This window comes from Rhododendron vialii, chromosome 12a (genome assembly GCF_030253575.1).
Source record: "Rhododendron vialii isolate Sample 1 chromosome 12a, ASM3025357v1".
In the NCBI taxonomy this organism is placed as follows: Eukaryota; Viridiplantae; Streptophyta; class Magnoliopsida; order Ericales; family Ericaceae; genus Rhododendron; species Rhododendron vialii.
In genome coordinates, this window is record NC_080568.1 from 31,581,828 (window position 1) to 31,609,208 (window position 27,381).

The following is a 27,381-nucleotide window of genomic DNA, read 5'->3' on the forward strand; positions in this document are numbered from 1 at the left end:
AAACCACTCCCGAAGTATGTACAGATCGTGCACAGATTGTGCAGTGGGACCATTACGGGTCCCACACAAAGAATCCAAGACGTTTATTATGTTTAATACATTTTCTCAAGGGCCCTCGCGAAAAATCAGCTCAATCAAATACGTATAAGTATTTGATCTTATTATCTAACTTTTCTTTCCAGTTTTCAAATCATGAAAAGTTAGACGATTAGATCAAGTCTTTATAGGTATTGTATTAAGCTGATTTTTTGCAGAGCCCTTGGAAAAATGTTTTAAACATAATGAACAGCTCGGATCATTTTTTGTGAGACCCATTATGGGCCCCACAACATAATCATGTGCACAGTTTTGATGCGTCCACAGACTTTCCGTTTTGAAAATGATAGATTGTCTCTTCGCATTTGAGGAATTACAAATTATCCCATGTCGCATAAGAAATTACCCTTTATCGTGATGTAGCCATTAAGAAATTTGATGAAGTCTATCTAACAGAATCAAATTCTAATTATAATGGACCACATTGTTCTTATTGTAGTGTATGAAAGGCAATATAGGTGTGAAAATAGCATTCCACACGTTACACAGACAATTTGGTCTATTATAATTAAAATTTGAGTATGTCAAACACATTTTATCAAATTTTATAGCGGCTATATCATGACAATTGAGTAATTTTTAAAGTGTGAGGGGGCAATATATATTTTTAAAAACCTCGGGGGTAGTTTTTGATAATTTACCCCTTTTTCTAGATAGGAGTGCTTTGTTTTGTTACAAATTAATGCCTTATATTTCTCTTCTTTATGATAATTTTTTTAAAAATTAATAGACATATTTATACTGGGTTTAACCATAATATTGGAGTACATCGAGGATTGTTCTTTACTTTTTCTCTTCACAAAAAAGCTAACGAAAAAACTTCCAAATAAAAATAAACTGATTATAACGATCATTTCAAGCTTAGTTGAAAAATGTTTTAGATTAGCTAGGCTTACTTCAACTCGAGCGAAGTTACACTGTATTTTTAGCTTCTTTTAAGGTTTTCCGTAACGCTCTACTCATTTAATAAACAAACTTGTGGAAAACTTATATGGAAAATTGATGAATAAAATGAGAAATATTTATGGGTTAATTTAATTCTTTTGATGGTCCCATCGTTTAAGTAAAACAAGCTTAAGCCACAAAAGGAAATATGTGTATCAAAAAAATTAAAATGAATTCATAAGAAGAAATTTCTTTACTAGGAGACGGTTTTAAGGCCTCTCAAAAACTTTCTTTCCCTTATCCTCTTGTGGGCGCACAATTATGCACATACCTTTTGTTTATATATGGAGAGTTCCACGATGTAGACCCAACAGAGCCAGCAAAAATTGTTGAATAGTGGTGTAAAAAAGCTTTTAGAACTATAGGATGGTCCAATAAAGTTCCTTAGGCCCGTGATAAAATAGTGGTTTAGTTGGGCCAAAATAGCATTCTAGCCCAGTTGATAGGGCAGCCACACTCCATGCAAGAGTGCGGGGTTCGAGACCCACTCTCCCCTAACATCTGAGAGCAAGTACATCAGCTTAGTTATATGGAGAATATTAGGTAAAATGGAGAAAGAAAACCACAAAAGATCGCTTTGCACCAGAGTAGCAAAAGGGCCAAGGTAAAGTAGCTTTGGGGGAATGGTTCGGTAGTTTTACCGAAGGACTGTGCATGGGCTAACCTTTATACAATTATTGTTTCTCTCTCTCTCTCGCACTCTCTCCAATGGAACCCAAGTACAAGATGAAGAGTACTTTTGTTTTATAGTAGTATTTTATTAGTATAGAGATGGTAATAGAGAGTGTTGGTGTGAGGTTGAGAGAGATTTGAGTAGGTAAAATGAAAAAAGTGAATTATTTGGTAGCTAAAATACATAACTATTGGTGTACATGCTCTAATACTAGCATTTTAACTACAAAAATGATAGAGGTACAGAAAATTTGGGACGGAATCCGGACCGACGGCCGCCGGCGAGCCATCTCCGGCCACCGGACGGCCGATCCGAGCCGTCCAAAAATTCTAAAAAAAAAAAACCGAGGGGCCCTACGCGGGAATCAACGTCATCCGAGGTGTGTAGGGTGCTTGATCGGAGCACCCCTTTTTCGTGTGCTCCGAAAAAGGGGTGCTCCGATCAAGCACCCTACACACCTCGGATGACGTTGATTCCCGCGTAGGGCCCCTCGGTTTTTTTTTTTTAGAATTTTTGGACGGCTCGGATCGGCCGTCCGGTGGCCGGAGATGGCTCGCCGGCGGCCGTCGGTCCGGATTCCGTCCCAAATTTTCTGTACTTGTAGCAACACTCTTTTAACTAGGGCTCTGCTTGTTTTGAATTAAAACGCTTTACAATGTAATAATCTTTCTACTACTTATTTTTTGGTGTTTGGTCGACACTTCTAATTAAAAAATAATAATAATAATTTTGCCATTTGAAGTTTTGAACCGAAATTGGACTTGGTAACCTAAATTTTCCTGACAACATATTTACGAAACACCGACTCAAACATATGTATATATACACTGTCTATGCATAGTTATAGCATATAGGCATCTGCATGGAGATAGAGGATCCGGATAATCGCAATTTGCTAGTCAGACACTAGTTTGGGCGAGGGTTGGGCCCGTAGGGGCAACAACGAATATGAGTTGCAAAAATGACTTGCGGGATTTTTTTTGGAGGGAAAACATTTTCGCCCATACGAGAGAGAGTGTTTTACACGTAAAATATTTTTGGCACTTTTTTTTTTCAACCAAACAATGAAAAATGAGTAAGGTATTGGTGAAAATTAGGGACGTGGCGTTATTCGGACCCGCGCTTTCAGAACAGCGAAACCTTTGTTTAAAACTTGCCTGACGAAAGCGTTATTGAAGAACACGCCTCGTAGCGTAAAAGCACTGATCGGTTAATTGCTCTGTGATCACTGTAATTTGAGGCCTGAGAATTTTCTGATTGTGCCTAAAATTGAAGCGTTATTTTACTGATGATGCTATTATATCTAGGGCTAAAATTAGTGATTTCTGGATTTGCGAGGAGTGGTTCCAGAAAGAGAAAGAGGAGGAAATTGAAGAGACGGAATTCTATCACCTCAAGCTGTCATTTGTCAAAAACAGGTTTGAAGTTTCAACCAAACACAATGCAGTAGTCGTCGTGTTCCATCTCCAAGTTTATTATATTTGTTTTGTGTTCTTCTTCTGCTTTATGTACAGCAAGGTAGTTATTTACTTCTGGAAGAGATGGTGGTAGACCTGGGAAACTTAACAGGATGGATGAAGACTCTATTTCTCTCTCTCTCCAAATTTCGTGGCTGGTATCATTAGGCGTGTATCAAACCCACTTAATCCGCTTTTTTATATTTAAGTTCAAGTTGCAGATCGTAAAGAATACTATAATTGTTGTTTAACCATACTGTGCTATAGATTATAGAACCACTAACCATAGATAACTTTCTGTGTTAGGCTATTGGTAGGTACATGCCTTTCTATTCTGCTGTCGCTTTTTGTTTTTTTAATTTTTTGCTTAGCCTATGCATCTATCAGTTAGCTAGTAATCATTAGATTTGATTATTTTCTTTGATAGAAAGTGATTCACATTTCCAGGTCATTTGCCACAAGTAGCTATGTGATCGTATGTTTTTGTTGTTTCGTGCAAATCCCCAAAGCATGAAGTAACTTGCGGTTTATTCTGAAGATGGTTGTAAACTTAGTTTCTTTGTAAGAAAATCCAGTTACCATAGAACATATGAGACTTTGTAGAGGATAAACAAATGACTGTAGTTTGAAGTGGGCATATCACTGTAGCCATTTTAGGTTCAGGAGGCAAAGGAGAAAAAAGATCTTCGAATCATTTTGTTTCGAAAGACAAACCAAATCCAGAAACCTTACCACAGAAAAGATGAAACAAAGTCAGCACTTGACATTGTCAACTATTATTCTCCCTCAAATTGCCTGTTCCATCATCAAGGCTTAAAGTTGAGTGAATGGTGGACTATATCATCCACCAATTTCCTGCAGCAACCCTTTTTTTTTTTTGTCTTCCAAAATGGGCATCCAATTAAGTTGTTGAGTTGAAAATCTATTCATCGAAGCTGCTACCTCACAAAAATGATTGATTAGTTCCTCTGCAAATCATAGCCATATTGAACTATTCATTGAAAAAGATCTCCTCCCACTTCATCAAACCATCTAGAACAAGCATAAGTATGCTAGTCAGCCTAGTCTAGGTTTGTTGATATGCATAACACCTTGAACCTAGGATATTATAGAGGTCTCATAACGGAAACCTATCATTAGGGGATTCCGATTTCTCCAACATGGTTTTCCGCAGAACCATGTTCCTTTTTCTACTGCAACATTTCTTTATAATCCCAAGACATGCTCTTTCTGTTAATCAAAACCACCATCCGCTTCACCACTCTTTAGAAACCGATAGAGCCGCGCTTCTTGAATTCAAAAGGACCATAAAGTCCGACCCAAATTCCAGTCTTTCCAACTGGAATGATTCCACTCACGTCTGCTACTTCACTGGTGTTAGGTGCAACAAAGAGCACCACCGTGTCTGGCAACTCAATCTAAACGATTCCGGAATTGTGGGGCCACTTTCTCCCTTCATTTCAAACCTCACCCACCTCAGAGTCCTAGAGCTTGTGAATAATCACCTGTCTGGTGAAATCCCACGGGAATTCTCCTCCCTCCGACACCTTCGACTTCTGTTGCTGGAGGGGAACGCTATCCATGGCGAGATTCCAGATACATTCTCCCTTCTTGTCAATCTCTCCATGGTAGATCTCCGGTTAAACCATTTAACGGGTAAAATCCCACCCTCCTTCTCTAACTGCACTTCATTGAAAAGTGTAGACCTCTCCTTTAATCAGCTGTCTGGCGAAATCCCACGGGAATTCTCCTCCCTCCGACACCTTCGACGCCTGTTGCTGGAGGGGAACAATATCCATGGCCAGATTCCAGATACCTTCTCCCATCTCGTCAATCTCACCGTGGTAGATCTCCGGCAAAACAGACTAACGGGTAAAATCCCACCTTACTTCTTCTCTAACTGCACTCAATTGAAAAATGTAGACCTTTCCTTCAATTTACTAGAAGGGAATATTCCGGAAATCGGAAACTGCCGGAGTTTGTGGAACCTCAATTTGTATAACAATCAGTTCACCGGGGAAATTCCATTTTCGATCACCAATGCTACGAGCATAGATAATTTGGATGTGGAGTATAATTTTCTCTCTGGTGAATTGCCTTCAAAGATAGTGGAAAGTCTACCTGACCTTGAGTTTCTCCATTTATCATTTAATCCCATGATTAGTCCTGAAAACAACTCTAATCTTGATCCTTTCTTCACTGCCCTTTGTAATTACACCAGTGTGGTAGAACTTGAATTGGAAGGTATGGGACTAGGTGGAAAACTTCCAACTTCTATTGGGAAATGTGTTTATCTTGAATCTCTTTTGCTGGAAGAAAATAAAATCACGGGATCAATTCCTCCTACTTTGTCGAATCTTACCTATCTCTCGCAGCTGAATTTGACATCCAATCTTTTGAGTGGAACCATTCCAGGAGAGATCAGTCAGCTATCGCACTTGCAGCGACTGTTCTTATCCCACAATTCGTTGAGCGGACCGATTCCAGCAGCAGTAGGACAGTTCAAACAACTTGGTCTTCTTGATCTATCGACCAACAAATTTTCCGGTGAGATCCCAAAAAGTATAGGAAATTTGGTCAAAATAAACTACATGTTTCTCAATAATAATCTCCTCTCAGGATCAATTCCTTCAAGTTTACTACAGTGCAGAAATCTCTACACGCTAGACTTGTCCTATAACAATTTAACTGGGAATATCCCTCCGGAAATTACAGGTTTACACGAGATGAGAATATTTATCAATCTTTCCCACAACTTTCTAGGAGGGGATTTGCCAATTGAACTCAGCAAATTGGAAAATGTTCAGGAAATGGACCTCTCGTCGAATAGGTTCACCGGTCGTGTCTCCCCCAGGATATCAAGTTGCATTGCCTTGAGTTTGTTGAATATATCCCACAATCGTCTTGAAGGGGAGCTTCCGGAATCCTTAGGTGATCTCAAGAACCTTAAAGTCCTTGATGTCTCAGTGAATCATTTATTCGGAACAATCCCAACAAGCCTGAGTAATATCCATACTCTCACATTTCTCAATCTTTCCGTAAACGAATTCTCTGGAACCATCCCCTCCGGTGGCATCTTTGATTCTGCCACAAACTCATCATTCTTGCCAAACGGGAACCTTTGTGGGTCGATTCCTGGTATCCCCAGTTGCCGCAAAAGCACAAAAAAACTGTTTCACAATGTTACGTTCTTGATTATATTTTGCATTGTCATTTCCCTATCAGTTTCCTTCTCAGTAGTCTGTTGCATGATTGGATGCCGATACTTAAAAGTGATAATATCTGCTGAGAAGGTGGAAATGGAAACAGAAACAGAAACAAAATCACAACCTGGATTGATTCACAACTTCCCCCGAATAACATACAAAGAACTGTTTGATGCCACTGGAGGATTTGATGAGGGGAGGAAACTTGGGTCGGGGAGCTATGGGCGTGTTTATGAAGGATTGCTTCCGGATGGGATGCACATAGCAGTTAAAGTACTACAGTTGCAGACAGGGAATTCCACAAAGAGTTTCAACAGAGAATGCCAGGTTTTGAAGAGGATTCGACACAGGAATCTGATAAGGATCATAACTGCTTGTAGCCTACCGGATTTCAAGGCGATTGTTCTTCCTTACATGGCGAATGGGAGTTTGGATAGTTGGCTTTATCCACCCTCTGGGCCTGGTGTGGCTTCTTCTTCCCAGTCTTCAGACTTGAGTTTGATTCAGAGGGTGAATATTTGCAGTGACATAGCGGAAGGGATGGCTTATTTGCACCACCACTCTCCGGTCAGAGTCATACATTGTGATCTGAAGCCGAGCAATGTTCTTCTCAACGATGACATGACTGCTTTGGTATCAGATTTTGGGATTGCGAGGTTGGTTATGACGGTTGGAGGGGCAAATAATGGTGGGGTAGCGGAGAATTTGGGAAAGTCTACTGCCAATATGTTGTCTGGATCCATTGGGTACATTGCACCAGGTACAGAATTCTCCTTCGCTATTGCCATTGCGGCTGATTGATTGATTTCAATATAACCCTTATAAACAAGAATTTGAAACTGTTATTTTGTTTGGATTGCAAGGGGATGGATTTGTTATGAAACTTTTTTTGGGCGCTTTGAAGTGTTGAACCATGACTTCAAAATTTTCCTTTAAAAAATATCATTTTCAGGTAACTATGCGAATTCAGATAAAAAAGAAGAAGAAGAAGAGGTAACTAAGCGGATTGTGAGGTGTTTGGATGCCTGTAATAGTTAAACTTGGAATCTAATACATGATTTGAATCTCATTAAAGAACTTTTTTGTTTGTTGAAAAATATTAAGGTGGATGTTTCCTTAGTCGATGGATTAAGCTAGAATTCAAATACTTTGTGTGGTGCCTAGTTTGAGAATGTGATTCCAAGTAATCAGGACTCACTTTCTTGATCTAATATGTCCCAAAAGGTAGAATCCTGCTGAACCGAAATCCTGTTAGCAATCGCCTCAAAATTCCTACACACCCAACTTGAATTCATAAGAGTCTTGGATCATTATCACTACAACCACACATCGTCAATACACTGTTTTATCTTGATTTTCTACAAGTTCATGTTTGATTCGGATGCAGAGTATGGATTTGGCACAAACACAGACACAAAGGGAGACGTTTACAGCTTTGGAATCCTAGTTCTTGAGATGGTGACCAGAAAGAGACCGATAGACGATATGTTTGCCGGGGGGCTAAGCCTGCACAAATGGGTCAAGAGCCATTACCACGGTCGGATAGAGAGAGTGGTGGACTCATTGCTCGTGAAAGCAATGAGGGATCAGTCACCAGAAGTGAAGAAAATGTGGGAAGTTGCAATCGAAGAGCTAACAGAGCTGGGGATTCTTTGCACACAGGACTCACCCTCGACTAGGCCTACGATGCTTGATGCTGCCGATGACTTGGACCGCCTCAAACGGTACCTTCTTGGGGATACCACTGCAACATTTGCCTCCTCTCTCGGAATTTCATCTTCTATTGTTGGCGATGACTAGCGTGCAAAAACTGATTTGTTGTACATATACCGCCGCAACATTTGTTGTACAAATACTGATTTGGTGACTACTGTAGTAGTGGAGCCTCGTGCAACAGCTAGTCTTCTTTTATAGCCTCATGAACTTACAATGCTGGGTAAGAAAAACGGATACGAATGTCTAAGTTTGGAAATACTAATGCTTTTGAATTCCAATGTTAGTTGTTCTCAACTGACATAATATGGTCTAGGAGGCAGCAGTAGGTAGTTTACTCACTTTAGTAGAGAGACTGAGAATTTTGTGACTCGGTGCTCATGGCGCTCATGCCACCAACACTTGCTATCTTCGCAATACTCCCACTTGAAAGCGAAACCTTGTACTTCTACAAGCTAAAACAGATTGCGGAAATCATTTTAGGTGACCGTAACTTTTTCATCTTTGAGTTAGAAGAACAACTAAAACAACCGATACCGACAAATAAAGGATCGTTTTCGTGCGAACTGATGTCGCAGAGAAAATTTAAGCAAAGTTGTAAGGAATTAATCGAACAAACGAACAAACATGTAACAGTAATCACATAAGCAAAATTTATAATGGGGTTATAAGTGCGAGATAATGGGGGTTATAAATACATCATGGCTTATGACACAGATTCCATTACTTATATTCTCAAATGTAGTAATGGAAAGACTCTGTTTGCAGCACAATCATATGGAAAAGGGTGATTGGTGGACAACCTTGGGGGCTATCGATATCAGAACCTTCAAGGCTTTAATCGTGCTACTTTTGTAAAGTCAGCATCCTCGCTCATTTTTAGTACTACAGTAGCTTGCTTGATCATGAGTTAGTGTTCTGGAAGATAGCTACCTATCAAATCAAGAAAAATACTACAATACACACTCTTTATTTGGGTGTGTATCATATGCACCCCAAAAATGTTATGAATTATAGAGAAAATGTTACGAATCGTATTGCTAAAAAGTTACGAATCATATAAAGGGTACGAGATACACCAAAATGTTATGAATTATGATGAAAATGTTACGAATCGTACTGCTGAAAAGTTATGAATTCTAAAACAAAAGTTACGAAACACGCTAAAATATTATGAATGGATTACAAAATATGTGCATATAATACACCCTTTTAATGAGTGTGTATTGTAGACTTTTCCATCAATCAATAGAGTCAAAATCCAGTGGCGTATTTCACATGTTGTCTTCAAGTGTTTTTTCCAATGTCAACCGGTACCTTAATTGAAAATATCAAGAGTCAGTAATGAGTCACAACAATCAACTCAAGTCCAATTCAGAATGAATCATGAATAACCTCCAGACGAAAGAAGAAATAAACTAACAAAAAACTCTTCTTATATTTTGTAGAACTGATGACCTGTTTTTGCTTTCAGCGACTTTTAGCAAGATTTTTAACCTTTTGACCAATCGCTAGAAAATATACAAGGGTTGCCATTATTCTTCCTAGTGGTGTTAGAGCATCTCCAATCCCACGTGGCGGAGAAGTTGTCATTTTTTAAGTCAACACCAGCTCCAATCCAATGCTATTTGAAAAGTCAAATCATACGTAAATTTGACATGACCTCCACCCATGCCATTTTTGAAAAGCTAAGTCAAATCTTTATATTTGTTAGAAAAAGTGACCATATGAGAAAAAAAAAAACTTTTTATAAAAAAATGACAACTCCAAATTTGAAGTTATGGTTGGAGAGGGAGAAGTTGTACCCGTCAAGTTTGTAGTGTCATTTTGCCACGTAAACCTTTAAAAAAAAAAATTGACATCTCCAAATTGAAGTAAAAAATTTGACATCTCTTAACATTAAAGCCTCTTGGCATACAATTCATGCAATCAAGACCGTAAAAAAGTCTACCCCTACCGCTCTCAATCTCACCGTCTAAAAGTATTTTGGACGGTCCGTATTTTAAAAGGATTCTTTCGGATTTTAACTCTTCTCTAAAGGAGTTTTTTAAAATCCAGACTATTGATTGCCAAGACAGACGATGAGATTGAACGCCGCGAGGGGAGGAGCAGTGAAATAGATCAATAGGGGTAGACTTTATGTTTTACATGTAGCATTGATTATAGATAGTTGTAGGTTTCCTAATATATGCTACTCCTTTTATGACCAGAAAAAAGAAAAAGAAAAGATAATTTGTAAGTTTCAATAGTAACTTTTAATACTATTTATTTTCCTCGTCATACATATGACATGGTGACGTGGAGCTTATGGGAGAAGTCACTTACTATTTAGGGGTGACTAGCAGAGCAGAGGGCGCGTGATCACAGGAGTCCTTTACATGTTTTTTTTTTCTTCTTATAACCGAAGGACAGTCTTAAAGTCGAACCATAATTGGACCCGATTGTGCAACCCAAATCTCGAACAAATTAGCGGCTTTACTTGTTTTAGTCTAAAAGTAGAGAGAGGTTTACAAAGGAATGGAATTCCTCCATACGAGTCTCTATATTCCTGTTTGGTGCCATTTTTAGGAAAGATGTTTTAGAAAATAATAATCCTTCAGATTTTGTTTTCATCTTTGTTGTTTGTATACTATATATTCTTCTTGAATGAAATGGATTTCGACAATAGTGAACAGGTGTTATATATTCTCCTAAGGTTTCAAGTTCAGAACAACACATGTGTTATCAACTCATTTGGGGCTTAGTTCATATGGAGCAACTGCTCCAGTTTTAATTGCACTCTCCGCTAGTGAGCGGTGAAATTGGGCAGTTGGGCCTCTAAAATTAATTAAAGTGTGCATAAGTTGATTTGGACACCTAAATTATAAAAAATGGGGAAAATGACGGAGGGTGTCTGGTGCACAGCTAAGGGTCATCATTTAGCCCGAAGCCCATGACCCGCCTAAAGCCTCCCCGCCCGCCCCATCGGGCTTTTACCCGCTCGAGCCTGTAAAATGGGCGAGCTGGCCCGGCCCATAGTTTGTAATGGGTGGGCTTGGGCCTATGAATTTTTACTCAGCCCGCCCGTAGGCCCGGCCCGTGAGCCCGTCCGGTAGCCCGCCCATGGTACCGCCCAATAGCCCGGCCATTAGCCTAAAATTCCACAAAATCCTTTCTTTTTTCCCTTGATTTAGTTTCGGCCCAAGAAAATTTAAGCCCGCCTGGATTTTGGCCCGCTGGCCCCGTCAACTGGGTAGCCCGTGGGCTGGGCTTGGGCTTCAATTTATGGTAGGTAGCCCGGCCCGCCCCTTGAAAAGAGAAAACGCCCGGTCGGCCTGGCCCGTAGGCGGGCTTGGACAATGACTTGGCGAGCAGGCCCGGCCCGGCCCGATGGGCCCGTCCTGGCCCGATGATGACCCTTATGCACAGCTAATGAGGTACTTAGAAACCTGTGCCCCTGGAATGAGGCTTCAACCCACCATCTATACTAAAAATGGTGAAAACTTCCTTTGAGCTTCAAGTAAGAATCCAAAATCTAAAATTCAAACCAAAAAGCCTTAATAATGGTAGTGGACGCAAGCTCGCGAGATGCACATGAGTCTCATAGTCAGGGATGGAGCCAGGGATAGGCCAGTAGGGGCGATCGCCCTTGTAAGAAGAAAAAGAAACACTACTATTATATGTAAAAAAAATTTCTATAAAAGTATATAGGCTCGCCTCTGTGTAGAATTTTGAAAAAAAATAAAAATATAAACCTTTGAAATACGAGGATATCAACATTAATTACTAAAGGTTAAAGGCCAAGGGCTAAAATATAGTAACAAAAAATAGAAATATAGGGTTAATATTATGAATATCCAAGTAATAAACTTCTACATTTCGTTAGATGGGTTTAGTGTTTTACAGTTTTATTTCTTTTTGTCCTAAAATCTCAATGGCACACCAAATCACCCCCCCCCCCCCCCCCGGCACAAACATCCCCAATTGTTAAAGACTTTAAAGGCAATTTCGAGAAGATAGAGACGGAGGAGAAGAGATTTTGGAAATCCTAAATAATTTTGGTGAAATTGTAGGTATATTTTTCCCCAATTGTTATTCTAGACTTCTACTAATTTTTTATTTTTTGACTGATAAAATCAAGTAACATGAAAGCCTATGTACCGAATTCGTCAAGTTGTGAAGAATGAAAAAGAAGAAGATGAACAATAAAGAAAAACAAGACGCATATATCAAGATCGATCACATTAGTTAAATTGATTTATGTATTTACGTTATTTTGAGTTTTAATGTATTTACATGATTATGAGTGTGTATTTATATTTTTTTCTCTCATGCACAGTTGCCCTTGCATGATGAAATTTCTAGCGCCATCCCTGCTCATAGTGTCTTCGCGGAACCTACGTGCATCGGAACCGAATATCTTTATCCTTAGTACTGCTCGTACACTAAAACAAATCACTGTTGGAAAGATAGGTTATGTAGTCCATCCCAAAGCCCAACACCTCAAAAGTGTTTCTTCTCCAAAAATGCTACAGACACATCACTCGGTTACACCACGATCACATCACTGTCACATACATATGGGTTCCATTCCATAATTAAATATGTGAAATTCACACGTATGTGAGAGTGATGTGATCGGGATGCATCCGTAGCATTACTTTTTCTTCTACTCCCACTCTTGTCAGCCCAAGCCCATGGGTTCCATTCCATAATTAAATATGTGAAATCCACACGTATGTGAGAGTGATGTGATCGGGATGCATCCGTAGCATTACTTTTTCTTCTATTTCTTCTACTCCCACTCTTGTCAGCCCAAGCCCTAACCAAACCAATGTTTCCCTACCTTGGGCTGGGCCTAGTCACTTACCCAATTCCAACTCAACACAAACTGTCGCACAACGTTCCGCGCTTTCCAGAACTCTCTGGTTTCGCCACGTCCAAAATTTGAAAAGACGTTAAAAGCCCTCTCTCGTTTCTTCTCGATCTCTCTCTCTCTCTCTCTCTCTCGAACTCCCTAGATCCATCCCCACCAGCATACCGTCATATCCATACCTATATATACACACCCATAATCGCAGCTCAAAAAACCCAACTCAGATCAAATCACACAATCGCAAACCAGTTCCTAACATAGCCTCCAAAAGCATTCAGTTTTCTCTCTCTACAAAACATAGTACTCTGTTTTCTATTCTAAAACCATCGAATCAATGGCGTCACCAAAGACAGAGGGAAAGGCGATCGGGATCGACCTCGGCACGACCTACAGCTGCGTGGGCGTGTGGCAGAACGACCGCGTCGAGATCATCCCCAACGACCAGGGGAACAGGACCACTCCGTCCTACGTGGCCTTCACCGACACCGAACGCCTCATCGGCGATGCAGCCAAGAACCAGGTGGCGATGAACCCACAAAACACCGTGTTCGACGCCAAGCGCCTCATCGGCCGCCGGTTCTCCGACCCCTCCATCCAAGCTGACATGAAGCTCTGGCCCTTTAAGGTGATCCCGGGCCCCGGCGACAAGCCCATGATCGTCGTCAACTACAAGGGAGAAGAGAAGAGATTCTCCGCCGAGGAGATATCGTCCATGGTCCTTGTAAAGATGAGGGAAATCGCCGAGGCTTTCTTGGGTCAGAAGATTCAGAACGCGGTGGTCACTGTCCCGGCCTACTTTAACGACTCTCAGAGACAAGCCACGAAGGACGCCGGAGTCATTGCCGGACTCAACGTGCTAAGGATCATCAACGAGCCGACTGCAGCCGCGATCGCTTACGGGCTGGACAAGAAGGGCTCGAGGTCCGGCGAGCAGAACGTGCTGATTTTTGACCTGGGCGGCGGAACCTTCGACGTGTCGCTCTTGACTATCGAGGAAGGGATTTTCGAGGTGAAAGCAACGGCCGGAGACACCCACTTGGGCGGCGAAGATTTCGATAACAGGTTGGTGAATCATTTCGCGGCGGAGTTCAAGCGGAAGCACAAGAAGGACATAAGCGGCAATGCCAGAGCCCTGAGGAGGTTGAGGACCGCGTGCGAGAGGGCGAAACGTACGCTATCCTCGACTACTCAGACCACGATAGAAATCGATTCTTTGTACGAAGGGATCGATTTCTACGCGACAATCACGAGGGCGAGGTTCGAGGAGTTGAACATGGATTTGTTCAGAAAGTGTATGGAGCCCGTGGAGAAGTGTTTGCGGGACTCGAAAATCGACAAGAGTCAGGTGCACGAGGTGGTTCTCGTCGGCGGGTCGACTCGGATTCCCAAGGTGCAGCAACTGCTGCAGGATTTCTTCAACGGGAAAGAGCTATGCAAGAGTATTAACCCCGACGAGGCGGTGGCATACGGGGCCGCGGTTCAGGCCGCGATTTTGACCGGGGAAGGGGACGCAAAGGTTCAAGATCTGCTCTTGCTCGATGTGACCCCACTGAGCCTCGGGATTGAAACCGCCGGGGGAGTCATGACGGTTTTGATCCCAAGGAACACCACGATCCCGGCGAAGAAGGAGCAGATTTTCTCTACGTATTCGGATAATCAGCCCGGGGTCTTGATCCAGGTGTACGAAGGGGAGAGGCCGATGACGAAAGACAATAACCTCTTGGGGAAGTTTGAGTTGGCCGGTATCCCTCCCGCGCCGAGAGGGGTCCCACAGATCAATGTCTGTTTTGACATTGATGCGAATGGGATCCTGAACGTGTCCGCGGAGGACAAGACGGCTGGGGTGAAGAATAAGATCACGATCACGAACGATAAGGGGAGGTTGAGCAAGGAGGAGATCGAGAAGATGGTGAGGGATGCGGAGAAGTACAAGGCGGAGGATGAGGGGGTGAAGAGGAAGGTGGAGGCAAAGAATGCGCTGGAGAACTACGCGTATAACATGAGGAATACGGTGAAGGACGAGAAGCTGGCTGGGAAATTGGACGCCGCGGATAAGGGAAAGATCGAGAACGCGATCGATGAGGCGATCCAGTGGCTGGATGGGAACCAGTTGGCTGAAGTGGAGGAGTTTGAGGATAAGTTGAAGGAGTTGGAGAATTTCTGTAATCCGATTATAGCGAAGATGTATCAGGGCGGCGTTGGTGGTGATGTGCCGATGGGAGGTGCTGGCGGCATGCCCGGTGGCGGCTTCGGAGGTGGCGGCTCTGGTGGTGCTGGTGGCTCTGGTGCAGGACCTAAGATTGAAGAAGTTGATTAAAGCTTTAAGGGTGTCTTTTAGGAATGCTCTGTTTCTTTCCTCTGTTTTTGCCTCTCCTTTCAACCAAGAGTGGTCCTTGGCTTACAAATAAAGCATGTTAGTAGTTAGTGAGGAGTTACATGAGCTTTTTATGGGCTTTGTAAACTTTTAGTTTGTTTTGTTTGATGTTTTATGAAATGAAGTGTTTTTTTTTTTGGGTATGTTTTCTTGTATTAGCTTTTATCAGATTCTGATTTCTTTATCTTTGTTGATCGATTTGTTTACAGATCTCAATTCTTTATTGAAGCAATCTCATTAAAAAAAAATATGTCTAGCAATTGTAATTAGGCGTTTACGTCAGTTTATACGCATCTTGACCAGCTTGCTAGAAACTAGTTGGCTGAGGTTGAGTAGTTTCGAGGACAAGTTGAGGGTCAGTGCATGTTTCTAAATTTTTTGGTGCAACTTCTAGGCCCAAAGCGACCAAATGAACTGATTTTGGTGTTATTCCATCATTAGAAAAAAAAAAAAAAAACTGTCTAGACCTAAAATGCGAAACTGGATTGAAAGCAGAATGATGAATACCACCATATCTATCTTTTGCATAGAAATTCATAAATATCAATACTGAAAAACTCACAAGTTATGAATTGAGAATACGAAATTTATGCAAGATTTTATGAATTCAAAATGACTCGAGAAAGTGATGTCGTACATCCAAGTAAAGGTCTGTGTTGTACTAACAATTACGATTATTTTGCCTTTTCAACTCATTCGACCTAGAAAAATGAGAAATTATAATCTCTAATTCGTACTATTTTTTACTTATTTAAAAGTGATAAAGTTAAGGATGGAAAATTTTTCTTTACTTTCAAACATTTGATAATAGAAAAACGTAACCTAGTAGTGACACACGCAACCTACATATAGCATTATAGCCCTAATCTGATCACAATCGCTCTCTCGCTCTCCAGTCTCTCGCTCTCTGGTCTCTCTCTCGCACTCCGGATTGAAACGTGCATACAGGTACTTCAAACAACAGTGAGTGTATCAGAAACCCTAGATATCTTCATTCATGTTCCCATCGACTGCAATTCTTGCTTTTAATCTGTTCAGTTAATCTCCGTCATCGATTATTGGATTTTTTGTCTCGTAATTCGTTTTATCAGCTTGTTATGGTTTATTGGTTTCTTTCGGCCTGATTTATTTGATAAATATTTGGAGTTTCGGATAGGACCTGATTACGATTCTGTGGGGTGCTGGGGTAGACTTAGGTGATGGTCTGGTGCGTGCTCAGGGACAGTCCTCCGCTCTCAGGTGCTCCTGCACAAGTAAACACCCACCGTTAGTGCCCCATCGGCCGGAGTCGACGGGGAAGTCACTCTGATCTGATGGTTAAGTAAGTCTCTAGAGGAGTAGGAAAGCTTATGGAAAGAGCTTCAGGGTTAGGAGTAGCAGCGTATCTCTTAGGTTTTAGCTCTAACCTTTATATAGAACCTCCAGACTTTTTTTTTTTTTTGGTAATGCAGGGTTTCCCGAGCCAGCTTGCGCACACCTGAGACTAACCCCTACAGCCCCTCCCACAGCCGTTTCACATGCTTACACGTGAGGGTGAGGTGGTCCCAATAGTTGTTGACAAGGAAAATCGAACCTAAGACTTTAGGATGAACCAAACACCTAAGCTTGGCCAAAGTAAGCACGTATTTGGCACACGAGGTAACCGCTTCGGGTGACGTCAATCATGACGTATGGACTTGGCAATTATGTTCACGTGCACGAACTGCCTTCTATAAATTACCCGGGTCATACCAGTCGGACCCGGGTCTGGTGTACCCGACTCCAACAGTACAGGTAAGGCAACCAGGTTGCACTGGAGAACGACCCGACGACGTGGTGACCGAACACGCATGGAACCGACATCCAATCATTGCCCCGTTGCACTTTTCTGGTCTGGTGACTCACCGTAATGCCCGAACAAGGTTTGAATCGAGCTGACCATACCTTGCTCGGTTACATTCACTGGGCTAGTCTCTGTGATCGCACCGAACAGACTCTCCCTAGCCATGTGGCTCGGGCATACACCGAGCCGGTTATTCGGGCCACTACAGATTCCATCGACCATAATTTTTATATCAGTGTTGTAATGTTCGTATTGCAATTTGTTCTTTTAAAAGTGCATTGGATTGTAATGTTCTTGAATTTATCAATAGGTGAAAATTCCCCTGATCGACCATCATATTCCAGCATTTGGAGCACACACCATGCGTGTGCAAGTGGTGAGTAAAGTGGCCTTGATAGTTGGTATATTAAAATGGCCTACAGGGAAAGGTAGGGGTTAGAATGAAGTATATATACAGAACTTTAATTTACGAAGAGAGGAAATGAGGTTCACTAGTCATGAAGCCGCGATGTTTCAAGGTGAGGTTTCAAACTTGAAGCTAGAGACTAACAAGGTTAGAGACAAACTGGAAGCCGGTTTGGATTCAAACTCAAACAAGAGATTGAGAAGACCATTGGGAAGTTGAATGTGGAATATGGACTGTTTCGATCAAAGAGTTGTGATGAGTCACAATTCGGGCGGGTTCGGGTTCCTTTGAGGTTGTTTATCTTCGGGATTAAGCTGAAGAAGTCGTCAATCTTCTCCTTCATGCACCGGAGAAAAAGGTCACTTTATCTTCGATCTGGAATGCCAATGTAAGTGTTTTCAGATTTTGTTTTCTCCATTTATTTTTCTATTTATTTAGGGTGTTTTTGGGGATTGGCGCATGTTGTGGATTCCTTTCTTTGTGAACTAAAATGTGTGACCATAAAATTGGGGGTTAATCCTCATATATTGCATTGTGCCGTTCAATACACAGGATGACGGGATTATAGAAACTGGGGTGCAGGTTTGCAGCAAGCGTATCTGTTGGTGCGGGACTTATGGGTTGATTTTACATTTTGCCCCTCACAGTTAGTTGTTGTTCAGATATAAAAAGTTGTAAAAAGTAGTTTTGTATTGTGTAATTGTGGAAACCACTTTTGTGACACAGTTTCCAAAATTTGGTCACAACCAGAAGGGCGTCTCCCTTTATATATTAGATTAGAATAGATAAGATGCCTGGGCATTTGCAAAGTGTATTATTTAAAAAGAAGAAAAGTGAAATTAATTTGTAATGAAATTTGAGAAGTGAAGTAGAAAAGGGGGGAGAAAAAAATTATGGTGGCAGTTTTTGTCTTTCTTTTTGGCAGTTTCTTTGGGTGGTTAAAGAGATGGTGATATACACTGGCTGTTCTAGTTGTCTCACCCAGCTTATATATATTGAGTTCGGTAGTCGGTGACGTTTCCAGAGGATTGGATGGTCTCGTTCTTCTCTTTAAAATTGATGTATGGCCCATCCTATGGTCTGAGTAGTACTACTTAAGGATATACCAAAATTTGTGTTTAGTACAATTGTAGTACATGTGAGTTTTTTTGGTTGTGTGGTGATTTTTATATTTTTTTTGTTGTCTCAGAAGTGGATTATCTGCTCAATGAGCACCAGTTTAATGCTATTGTTGGCTTCATTAGGAAATTAAATTAATCAACCAATTTATTTGTGACTGCTGATTAACTCTTTGTGATAGTGATACCAAGCATTAGAATCCAACTACTCAAATATTCAAGTTGACACTTGACTGCTTTGAAGTTGGTATGTGGAATTACCCTCTTGCCCTTCTTCAAAGTAGTCAAGTGTTGCTCATATGCCTTGAAAGAAATAGTGTTGTTGATTACCCATTTCCATTTGTGTTTATATGTTCAGGCCCATAGGGATCCTGTAGCTACTAGCAATGCTGCTGTTTTTCTCTTTCTATTCTTCTCCAGCACGTTCTGTTGCGTAAGTCAAATTAGATGTCCCATTCACAGCTTATTAAGTATTCGTGAGTATTGAAGAAATGCCGCAATTTCAAGGAGAGTCCTGAGCGGTAGATAGTTTTTTTTTATGTTGCGCTCCTTCCCTCTTTCAGAATATGCTTGGATATTTTTGGCTTGGTTTTATGCATCTTCTTTTGTTGGTCAGATGATAGTGAGTTGCTAGTCTTGCCTTCACTGTAAGGTCTTTTTCTTCTCCATCCTTATAGTTTTTGGTTGTATAACTTGTATTGTGTTGGAGCTTACAAGTCCATATTCGAAGTTAGAGAACCTGTAATTCTGTGAGGTTAAAGGGGTGTATAGAAACGATTGAGATTAATGTCAACATTTCCAGCTCACTTTGCTATCAAGAAGATTATATGATGTACTTATATTTGGTGATCTACAGCATGCAGCTCACCTTGATTTGGACACTTCCACATCTTTCTTTGGTGTTTATGATTGCCATGGAGGTAATTCATGATTATTGAACTTTGTATCTCATTATAATTTTATGTATTGTTCATAAAACAGAGGCTTGTATATACTTTTGGCCTATTGTGTATCGAGGAGTTGACCATGTTCGACTCATTTCTTAGATTATCTTTTGGCCGCTACATCTGTTTCAGGGATTTTTTTCTTTTGGGCGAATAAGAAATTCATTCAGAAAAAACAATCTTACCAGAGGCAAGGAGGGCAAACCTTCCAAAACAAGAAGACAAGGAAACTATTACACAGCTAAGAAGCTGAAGAAAAAAATCCTATGGGGATTTGCAAACGATTACAAATTATGTGTTTTACCGGAGTTTGTTTGACAGAATAGAATTGGGAACTCCTATTATGAACATCAAAACAAATCTTCTCTGGGACAGTGTGGTAGGGTCTTTGTATGCCTTGGGAAATTCTGACAGCTCCTTTCTTGCCTAATATAATATACCATGGCGGCCCAAGTGAGTTTACTACCTGTGCTACTGAAAGTACCTGTTTCGGGCATGTAATAGAACTCTACAAGAACCAAGATCTGCCTAGATCATCTTGGCCCTATCGTTAGGCAATCAAGTTTTGAGTCAACTACAGAAGGACTTATCCATGTCATCATAATTATGTCAAATCCGTCGGTTGCTGTCATTGAAATGTAATGTGTTGGAACCTGGATTATCCATGTTGAAGTTTTTGTTCACAGCAGTAATTGCTCAGATTGCTTTTGATTGATGAACTCATTAACTTTACTAGAATCACGATTGATATTACATAGAGAATACCACTCGAACAGGAAGCATGGAATCAGAAGAGAACCATTTCTCCCACTGGATATTCTATTTCGAACCAACAAGGGTTTAGTTATCTGATTCCTTTTCCATGTCTTGACATCCAAAGAATGCTATGATTAGTGTCTGTTTCTTATGATTCTGAATATCTCTAACTCTAAGTCTAAGAGTATCTGAGTTAACTCTAAGTCTAAGCGTATCTGAGTTATCCGTAGTAATAACCTGTAAACCTTTCTACAGGTATAGACGTGTCTAGTACTTCTTGTTAAAAGTACTAGCCCTATTTTTCTTCCTTGTTGCAGTCATAGATGATGTCTGGGATTGTTCTATTGTCTCAAGTCAAGTTGCAACCTTTATTGGTTGGGTCTGGTCCACGGGGGAAGCAATACTTGTGAACCTTTCAAAGCTACATGTTCTGTTGGCAGAGAATTTTCCAGGAAAACTAAATTTCTTTCGCAACGGAAAAGTTGAAGTTGAGGATTCCTTAACTTTCTTGATAAATGAACCCAAAAATGTTATAAAAAAATTGATTGGATGCGGCTTCTCTGCGGTCCAATTGTACAAAGCCTCTGCAGTTTCATTGCAGTTGTTCATCTTTGCATTCTACGGTCAAGATTTTAAAAAAAAATTCCTAGAAAAGTTTTTTTTTTATTCTCGACCGTTACAAACACCATCTGACAGTTGCGATCACTTGGACCGTGCCTCTGCAGTCCAAACGTGGACGGCAGACAAGCGAAATTTAAATTGATTTTCTCTCTTCTGCTTTCTTGACTTTAATGTCGCATCGTTTTTCACAAGTTAGTAATTTACCTCCGAAAGAGATAGGGGTAAACCTGGAACACATGGGCGAAGACTCTCTCTCTCTTAATTGTTGTTTTCCCATACTGTGCTATTTAGATTATAGAACGACTTGCCATGGATCACTTTCTGTGTTTATTCCCTATTGGTAGGTACATTACCAAGAGATGCTGTGGGATCCTCCTCTTGTCTGGAGATACCGTATTCCCGTATAACATAACAAATTAAATGCATAGCATTAACCATATGAATGCATAACAAAAAATCACGAAAAGGCGTAACATTTAACCACTTGAAGGCAACAAATATTTCAAAAATAGGATAACATTTTTAATAATTTTTAATTATTTTTTGTACTGTGTTCCTCTGTCATGAGATTAACCACTACATGGTATAACGTTAACCATTCAATAGTATAACACGTTACTATTTTGGGAGGGGGACAGATTAGTTGTTTTCCTCTTTTCTATTCTACTTTAAGATTTTCGTCCATGTCGCCTTTTTTTTATTTTTTATTTTTTATTTTTTATTTTTCCCTTCACTTGGCATCCATGTCAATTGGCTGGTAATCATTAAATTTGTTTATTTTCTTTGGTAGAGAGTGATTCACATTTCCAGGTCACTAGTTTTGTCACAAGTAGCAATGTGATCTTATGGTTTTATTGGTTCGTGCGAATCCTCGATGTATGAAGTAACTTTTGGTTTATTCCGAAGATGGTTGTAATTTGCAGTGTTCTAAAAATCAGCTTAGGCAGCCAATTTATCGGTGTCAAGGTGCTATGTGGTACCCCGTTGTCATGCCTAGGGGCCTAGGCGTTTGTCTAGGTACCAGGCCAATTTTAATCGGCCACTAGGCGGGCTACGTGGATTAGGCGGGATTACATGGCTGGACGAACGATTAGGCGGGTAGGCAATGTGATTTTTAAAAAACTAATGTCTTTAGTGTTGTGTTAATATAATATATGGGGGCTTTGGTGTAGTTTTACTATGATATCGAAAATCTCAAAACTTGGGAATGGGATAGGAGAATATTAAAAAAAATAGAATATTCTCCGAATGTCTAGGCACTGATTAATCGGCTTGGGCGCTAGGCAGTGTGCCTAACAACTTTTAAAACGTTTGTACTTTCCATTGTGGGATGCCAATCTCTCCAACATGGTTTTCCGGAGAACCATGCTCGTTTTCCTACTGCAATGTTTAGTTATAATCCCAAAACATGCTCTTTCTGTTGATCAACACCACTATCCGTCTCATCACTCTTTAGAAACCGATAGAGCCGCGCTTCTGGAATTCAAAAGGACCATAAAGTCCGACCCAAATTCCAGACTTTCCAACTGGAATGATTCCACTCACGTCTGCTACTTCACCGGTGTGAGGTGCAACAAACAGCACCACCGCGTCTGGCAACTCAACCTAAACGATTCCGGAATTGTGGGGCCACTTTCTGCCTCCATTTCAAACCTCACCCACCTCAGAGTCCTAGAGCTTGTGAATAATCACCTGTCTGGCGAAATCCCACGGGAATTCTCCTCCCTCCGACACCTTCGACACCTGTTGCTGGAGGGGAACGATATCCATGGCCAGATTCCAGATACCTTCGCCCTTCTAGCCAAGCTCACTGTAGTTGATCTCCGGCTAAACAGACTAACTGGAAAAATCCCACCTTCCTTCTTCTCTAACTGCACTTCATTGAAACGTGTAGACCTCTCCTTTAATCAGCTGTCTGGTGAAATCCCACGGGAATTCTCCTCCCTCCGACACCTTCAACACCTGTTCCTGAAGGGGAACAATATCCATGGCCAGATTCCAGATACCTTCTCCCATCTCGTCAAGCTCATTGTAGTAAATCTCCGGCAAAACAGACTAACGGGTAAACTCCCACCTTCCTTCTTCTCTAACTGCACTCTATTGAAAAATGTAGACCTTTCCTTCAACTTCCTAGAAGGGAATATTCCGGAAATCGGAAGCTGCTGGGGTTTGTGGAACCTCAATTTGTATAACAATCAGTTCACCGGGGAAATCCCATTTTCGATCACCAATGCTACGAGCATGGTAAATTTGGATGTGGAGTATAATCTTCTCTCTGGTGAATTGCCTTCAAAGATAGTGGAAAGTCTACCTGACCTTGAGTTTCTCCATTTATCGTTTAATCCCATGATTAGTCCTGAAAACAACTCTAATCTTGATCCTTTCTTCACTGCCCTTTGTAATTACACCATTGTGGTAGAGCTTGAATCGGAAGGTATGGGAGTCAGGGGACTAGGTGGAAAACTCCCAACTTCTATTGGGATATGTGTTCATCTTGAATCTCTTTTGCTGGGAGAAAACAATATCACGGGATCAATTCCTCCTACTTTGTCGAATCTTACCTATCTGTGGCAGCTGAATTTGACATCCAATCTTTTGAGTGGAACCATTCCCGACGAGATCAGTCAGCTACCACGCTTGCAGCGACTGTTCTTATCCCACAATTCGTTGAGCGGACCAATTCCAGCAGCAGTAGGACAGTTCCAACACCTTGGTCTTCTTGATCTATCGAACAACAAATTTTCCAGTGAGATCCCAAAAAGTCTAGGAAATTTGGTCCAAATAAACTCTATGTTTCTCAATAATAATCTTCTCTCGGGATCAATTCCTTCAAGTTTAGGACAGTGCAGAGATCTCTACACGCTAGACTTGTCCTATAACAATTTAACTGGGAATATCCCTCTGGAAATTTCGGGTTTACGCGAGATGAGAATATTTATCAATCTTTCCCACAACCTTCTAGAAGGGGATTTGCCAATTGAACTCAGCAAATTGGAAAATGTTCAAGAAATGGACCTCTCGTCGAATAGGTTCACCGGTCGTGTCTTCCCACGGATATCAAGCTGCATTGCCTTGAGTTTGTTAAATATATCACACAATCTTCTTGAAGGGGAGCTTCCGGAATCCTTAGGTGATCTCAAGAACCTTAAGGTCTTTGATGTCTCCGGGAATGGATTATCCGGTACAATCCCAAAAAGCTTGAGTAATATCCACACTCTTACATTTCTCAATCTTTCCGTAAACCAATTATCTGGAACCATCCCCTCCGGTGGCATCTTCGATTCTGTCACATACTTATCGTTTTTGTCAAACAGGAACCTTTGTGGGCCGATTCTGGGCATCCCCAAATGCCACAAAAGCACAAAAAAACGGACTACTTTCTTGATTATATTCGGCATTGTTTCATTACCAGTTGCCTTCTTGGCAGTCCGGTACTTAAAAGTGGTAATATTTGCTGGGAAGGCCGAACCAGAAACAGAACCACAACCGGAATGGATTGACTTCTTCCCCCGAATAACATACAAAGAGCTGTTTGATGCCACTGGAGGATTTGATGAGCAGAGGAAACTAGGGTCGGGGAGCTCTGGGTGTGTTTACAGAGGAGTGCTTCCGGATGGGACGTGTATAGCAGTTAAAGTGCTACAGTTGCAGACAGGGAGTCCCGCAAAGATTTTCAACAGAGAATGCCAAGTTCTGAAGAGCATTCGACACAGGAATCTGATAAGGATCATAACGACTTGTAGTCTACCCGATTTCAAGGCCCTTGTTCTTCCTTTTATGGCGAATGGAAGTTTGGACAGTCTGCTTTATCCGCACTCTGGGACTGGTTTGTCTACTTCAGGGTCTTCGGGCTTGACGTTGATCCAGAGGGTGAATATTTGCAGCAACATAGCGGAAGGGATGGCTTATTTGCACCACCACTCCCCAGTTAGAGTCATACATCGTGATCTGAATCCGAGCAATGTTCTTCTCAATGACAACATGACAGCCTTGGTATCTGATTTTGGGATTGCGAGGTTGGTTATGACGGTTGGAGGAGGAAATAATTGTCAGTTTTATGAGAATGTGGAAAAGTCTAGTACAAATAGGTTGTGTGGATCCATTGGGTATATTGCACCAGGTACAGAGTTCTCCTTTGCCATTACATCTGATTGATTGAATTAGATACAGAACTTAGAAACCAATATTAGACAGCGTTAGGATGTAGATAGATTCATCATGAAACTTTTTTTTTTTGGCAATTTGAAGTGTTGAACTACGACTCTAATGTTTTCCTTTAAAAAGTCATTCTCATGTAACTAGGCCGATTGCGAGGGAATGTTTGGATGGCTGTAACTAATTACAAGGAAATCTAATACATGACTTGAATCTTATTAAATAAATTTTTCGTTCATCGAATTTTATTATAGGTTTTGGTTTCCTTATCCATTTGACCCGAGCAATGCCTTTTCTGTCGAGCCCCCCTGCTAGGATTGGCACTTCTGCTAAGGGATTGGAATTGAGAAATTCCATCTTCTGCGTTTATCTATGAAATTTTTTCATGGATTAATCCAAGTAATCAGGAATCACTTTCTTGTTCTAATATGTCCCCAACGTGGAATCCTGGAGGCTCGAAATCCTGTTATTTATTCCAACTCAAACTTTGTTCACATCCAATTTTTGTCATCAGTTTTTCGTGAATTTCCTCTATGTTCTACAGAATCTACACTAATGGTTTCTGAATGCAGAGTATGGATTGGGATCAGCCGCAAGCATAAAGGGAGATGTTTATAGCTTTGGGATCATAGTTCTTGAGATGGTGACCAGAAAGAGACCAACAGACGATATGTTCACCGAGGGGCTAAGCCTGCCCAGATGGGTCAAGAACCATTACAACGGACGGATAGAGAGAGTAGTGGACTCGTCACTGGTGAAAGCAATGAGGGATCAGTCACCAGAAGAGAAGAAAATGTGGGAAGTTGCAATCGAAGAGCTAGCTGAGCTAGGTATTCTTTGCACACTGGACTCACCCTCGACTAGGCCTACAATGCTTGATGCTGCCGATGACTTGGCCCGCCTCAAACACCGCCTTAAAAGGTACCCTTCAGGGGATACAACTGCAACATCTGCCTCATCAAATGGCACCTTACGGTGATGACTATAATAGAGGGGGCCTCGTGATAGTCTTTTTGTTTGAATTTTTTTTTCTTTTTATTGCATCATGAACTTTCAGTGTGGGGTAGGAAACATGGATTCGAATATCATGAGTAAGAATGGAAATACTAATGCCTTTAAATTGGTCCTCATCCTATGTTAGTTACCGTTAACCTAATATAAATATATAATATGCTCTGGGAGACAATTTTTTTTTATCATCATGGCCTGTGAGGAAGACATTAGTAGGAAGTTTTTTCTCACTTTAGGAGAGAGACTGAATTTTGTGACTCGCGCTCATGTCATCAGCAATTGCTGTTTTCCTATTAACACTCCTACTTGACAGCGAAATCTTATACTTCTACAAGCTAAAACAGATCAGGCAAATCGTTTTGGGTGACCATAACTTTTTATCTCCGAGCCGGAAGAACAACTAAAATAACTAATGGGCAAACCCAGTGCATGAGGCTCCCACTATTTCGGGGTCTGGGGAAGGGTTGATGTATGCAGTCACAACCTTTATTGGTTTGGCTTACTTTACATAGTCGGGTCCATGTGAGAAGCAATACCTGTGAACCTTGTACTGCTACTTGGCATTTAATTCTAGCAATACTTGCGGGAAATAATGGAATTCTAATCTAAAATAAAATACTTATTGCTACTGCACTCTTTGCAGTTACTTCAGTGTTTTTAAGATTTAAATTTGTCTTCATAAAGTTGAGTTTATTATTGTGCAATAAGAAAGAAATCAATCCTCACACCAGTTAAGTTAGTACTTTGCTGCCCAGTATGATCCTTGAGGCCTGGTTCTTGACTTTCAGGAAACTTTTTGATTGTACCAGAGCCTCTGGTACAATCAAAAAGTCACGCTAATGGACTTCTTTATGTTGTTAAAGCTCCTACTTTTTGTTAACCATCTGTTCTCCTTCTGCGGTAAATCTACCTCTACGGTGTGTCCTCATCAAGTCCATCTATTTCCCGGGAAGGCAGCTGCACTTCTTTGTGCCAAGTATTTTCACCAAGAGTTTCTCAACTAGGAATCGTATTTGGCTGGAAATTTGGGCACTTCTCTTCAGCAGGTTTTTTTTTTTTTTCCTGGTTTCTTCATTCCCTTGACTTGCATGTTCATTTAGAATTTTCAGCTGGTGCCCTAGAATCATAGTCCATGGGCACAGGAGGAAATAGGGAAAGTGTCATTGACCTCTAAGCTACATGTTCTGTTTAGCAGAATGTATTTTGCAAGAAAACTAAATTCCTTCTTT

General features: G+C 41.0%; 3 protein-coding genes across 5 annotated transcripts; all 3 read left to right on the plus strand.

Moving 5' to 3' along the window:
- Positions 1-2,897: 2,897 nt before the first annotated feature.
- LOC131312066 (putative leucine-rich repeat receptor-like serine/threonine-protein kinase At2g24130) lies at positions 2,898-8,371 on the plus strand. Of its 3 annotated transcripts, XM_058339797.1 has the most exons (4): positions 2,898-3,132; positions 3,229-6,309; positions 6,397-7,137; positions 7,765-8,371. In XM_058339797.1, exons 2-4 carry the CDS (start codon positions 4,332-4,334, stop codon positions 8,175-8,177), a joined length of 3,132 nt encoding a protein of 1,043 aa, XP_058195780.1. In that variant the 5' UTR covers positions 2,898-3,132; positions 3,229-4,331; the 3' UTR covers positions 8,178-8,371. The 3 variants fall into 3 exon arrangements, with proteins under 3 accessions (XP_058195780.1, XP_058195778.1, XP_058195779.1); XM_058339795.1 differs by having other exon boundaries at positions 2,899-3,132; positions 3,229-7,137; XM_058339796.1 differs by having other exon boundaries at positions 2,899-3,132; positions 3,233-7,137.
- Positions 8,372-13,067: 4,696 nt separating this feature from the next.
- On the plus strand, positions 13,068-15,459 carry LOC131312067 (heat shock 70 kDa protein). The gene has a single exon (XM_058339798.1). The coding sequence runs from the start codon at positions 13,280-13,282 to the stop codon at positions 15,260-15,262; it is 1,983 nt and encodes a 660-aa protein (XP_058195781.1). The 5' UTR covers positions 13,068-13,279; the 3' UTR covers positions 15,263-15,459.
- Positions 15,460-16,518: 1,059 nt separating this feature from the next.
- LOC131309674 (putative leucine-rich repeat receptor-like serine/threonine-protein kinase At2g24130) lies at positions 16,519-26,709 on the plus strand. Its single transcript, XM_058336277.1, has 7 exons — positions 16,519-16,572; positions 17,054-17,194; positions 17,452-17,517; positions 17,700-17,935; positions 19,522-19,585; positions 23,561-25,106; positions 25,714-26,709. Exons 1-7 carry the CDS (start codon positions 16,519-16,521, stop codon positions 26,118-26,120), a joined length of 2,514 nt encoding a protein of 837 aa, XP_058192260.1. The 3' UTR covers positions 26,121-26,709.
- The last annotated feature ends 672 nt before the right edge of the window (positions 26,710-27,381 follow it).

What these genes read in the sequence shown, in the direction of transcription:
- LOC131312066 (XM_058339795.1), top strand. Translation starts at nt 4,332, where the DNA reads ATGGTTTTCCGCAGAACCATGTTCCTTTTTCTACTGCAACATTTCTTT. An exon ending in CATTGGGTACATTGCACCAG is followed by an intron (nt 7,138 to 7,764) that starts GTACAGAATTCT and finishes ATTCGGATGCAG; the next exon opens with AGTATGGATTTGGCACAAAC.
- LOC131312067 (XM_058339798.1), top strand. Translation starts at nt 13,280, where the DNA reads ATGGCGTCACCAAAGACAGAGGGAAAGGCGATCGGGATCGACCTCGGC.
- LOC131309674 (XM_058336277.1), top strand. Translation starts at nt 16,519, where the DNA reads ATGGTCTGGTGCGTGCTCAGGGACAGTCCTCCGCTCTCAGGTGCTCCT. An exon ending in TCTCAGGTGCTCCTGCACAA is followed by an intron (nt 16,573 to 17,053) that starts GTAAACACCCAC and finishes GGGTCATACCAG; the next exon opens with TCGGACCCGGGTCTGGTGTA. An exon ending in CATTGGGTATATTGCACCAG is followed by an intron (nt 25,107 to 25,713) that starts GTACAGAGTTCT and finishes TTCTGAATGCAG; the next exon opens with AGTATGGATTGGGATCAGCC.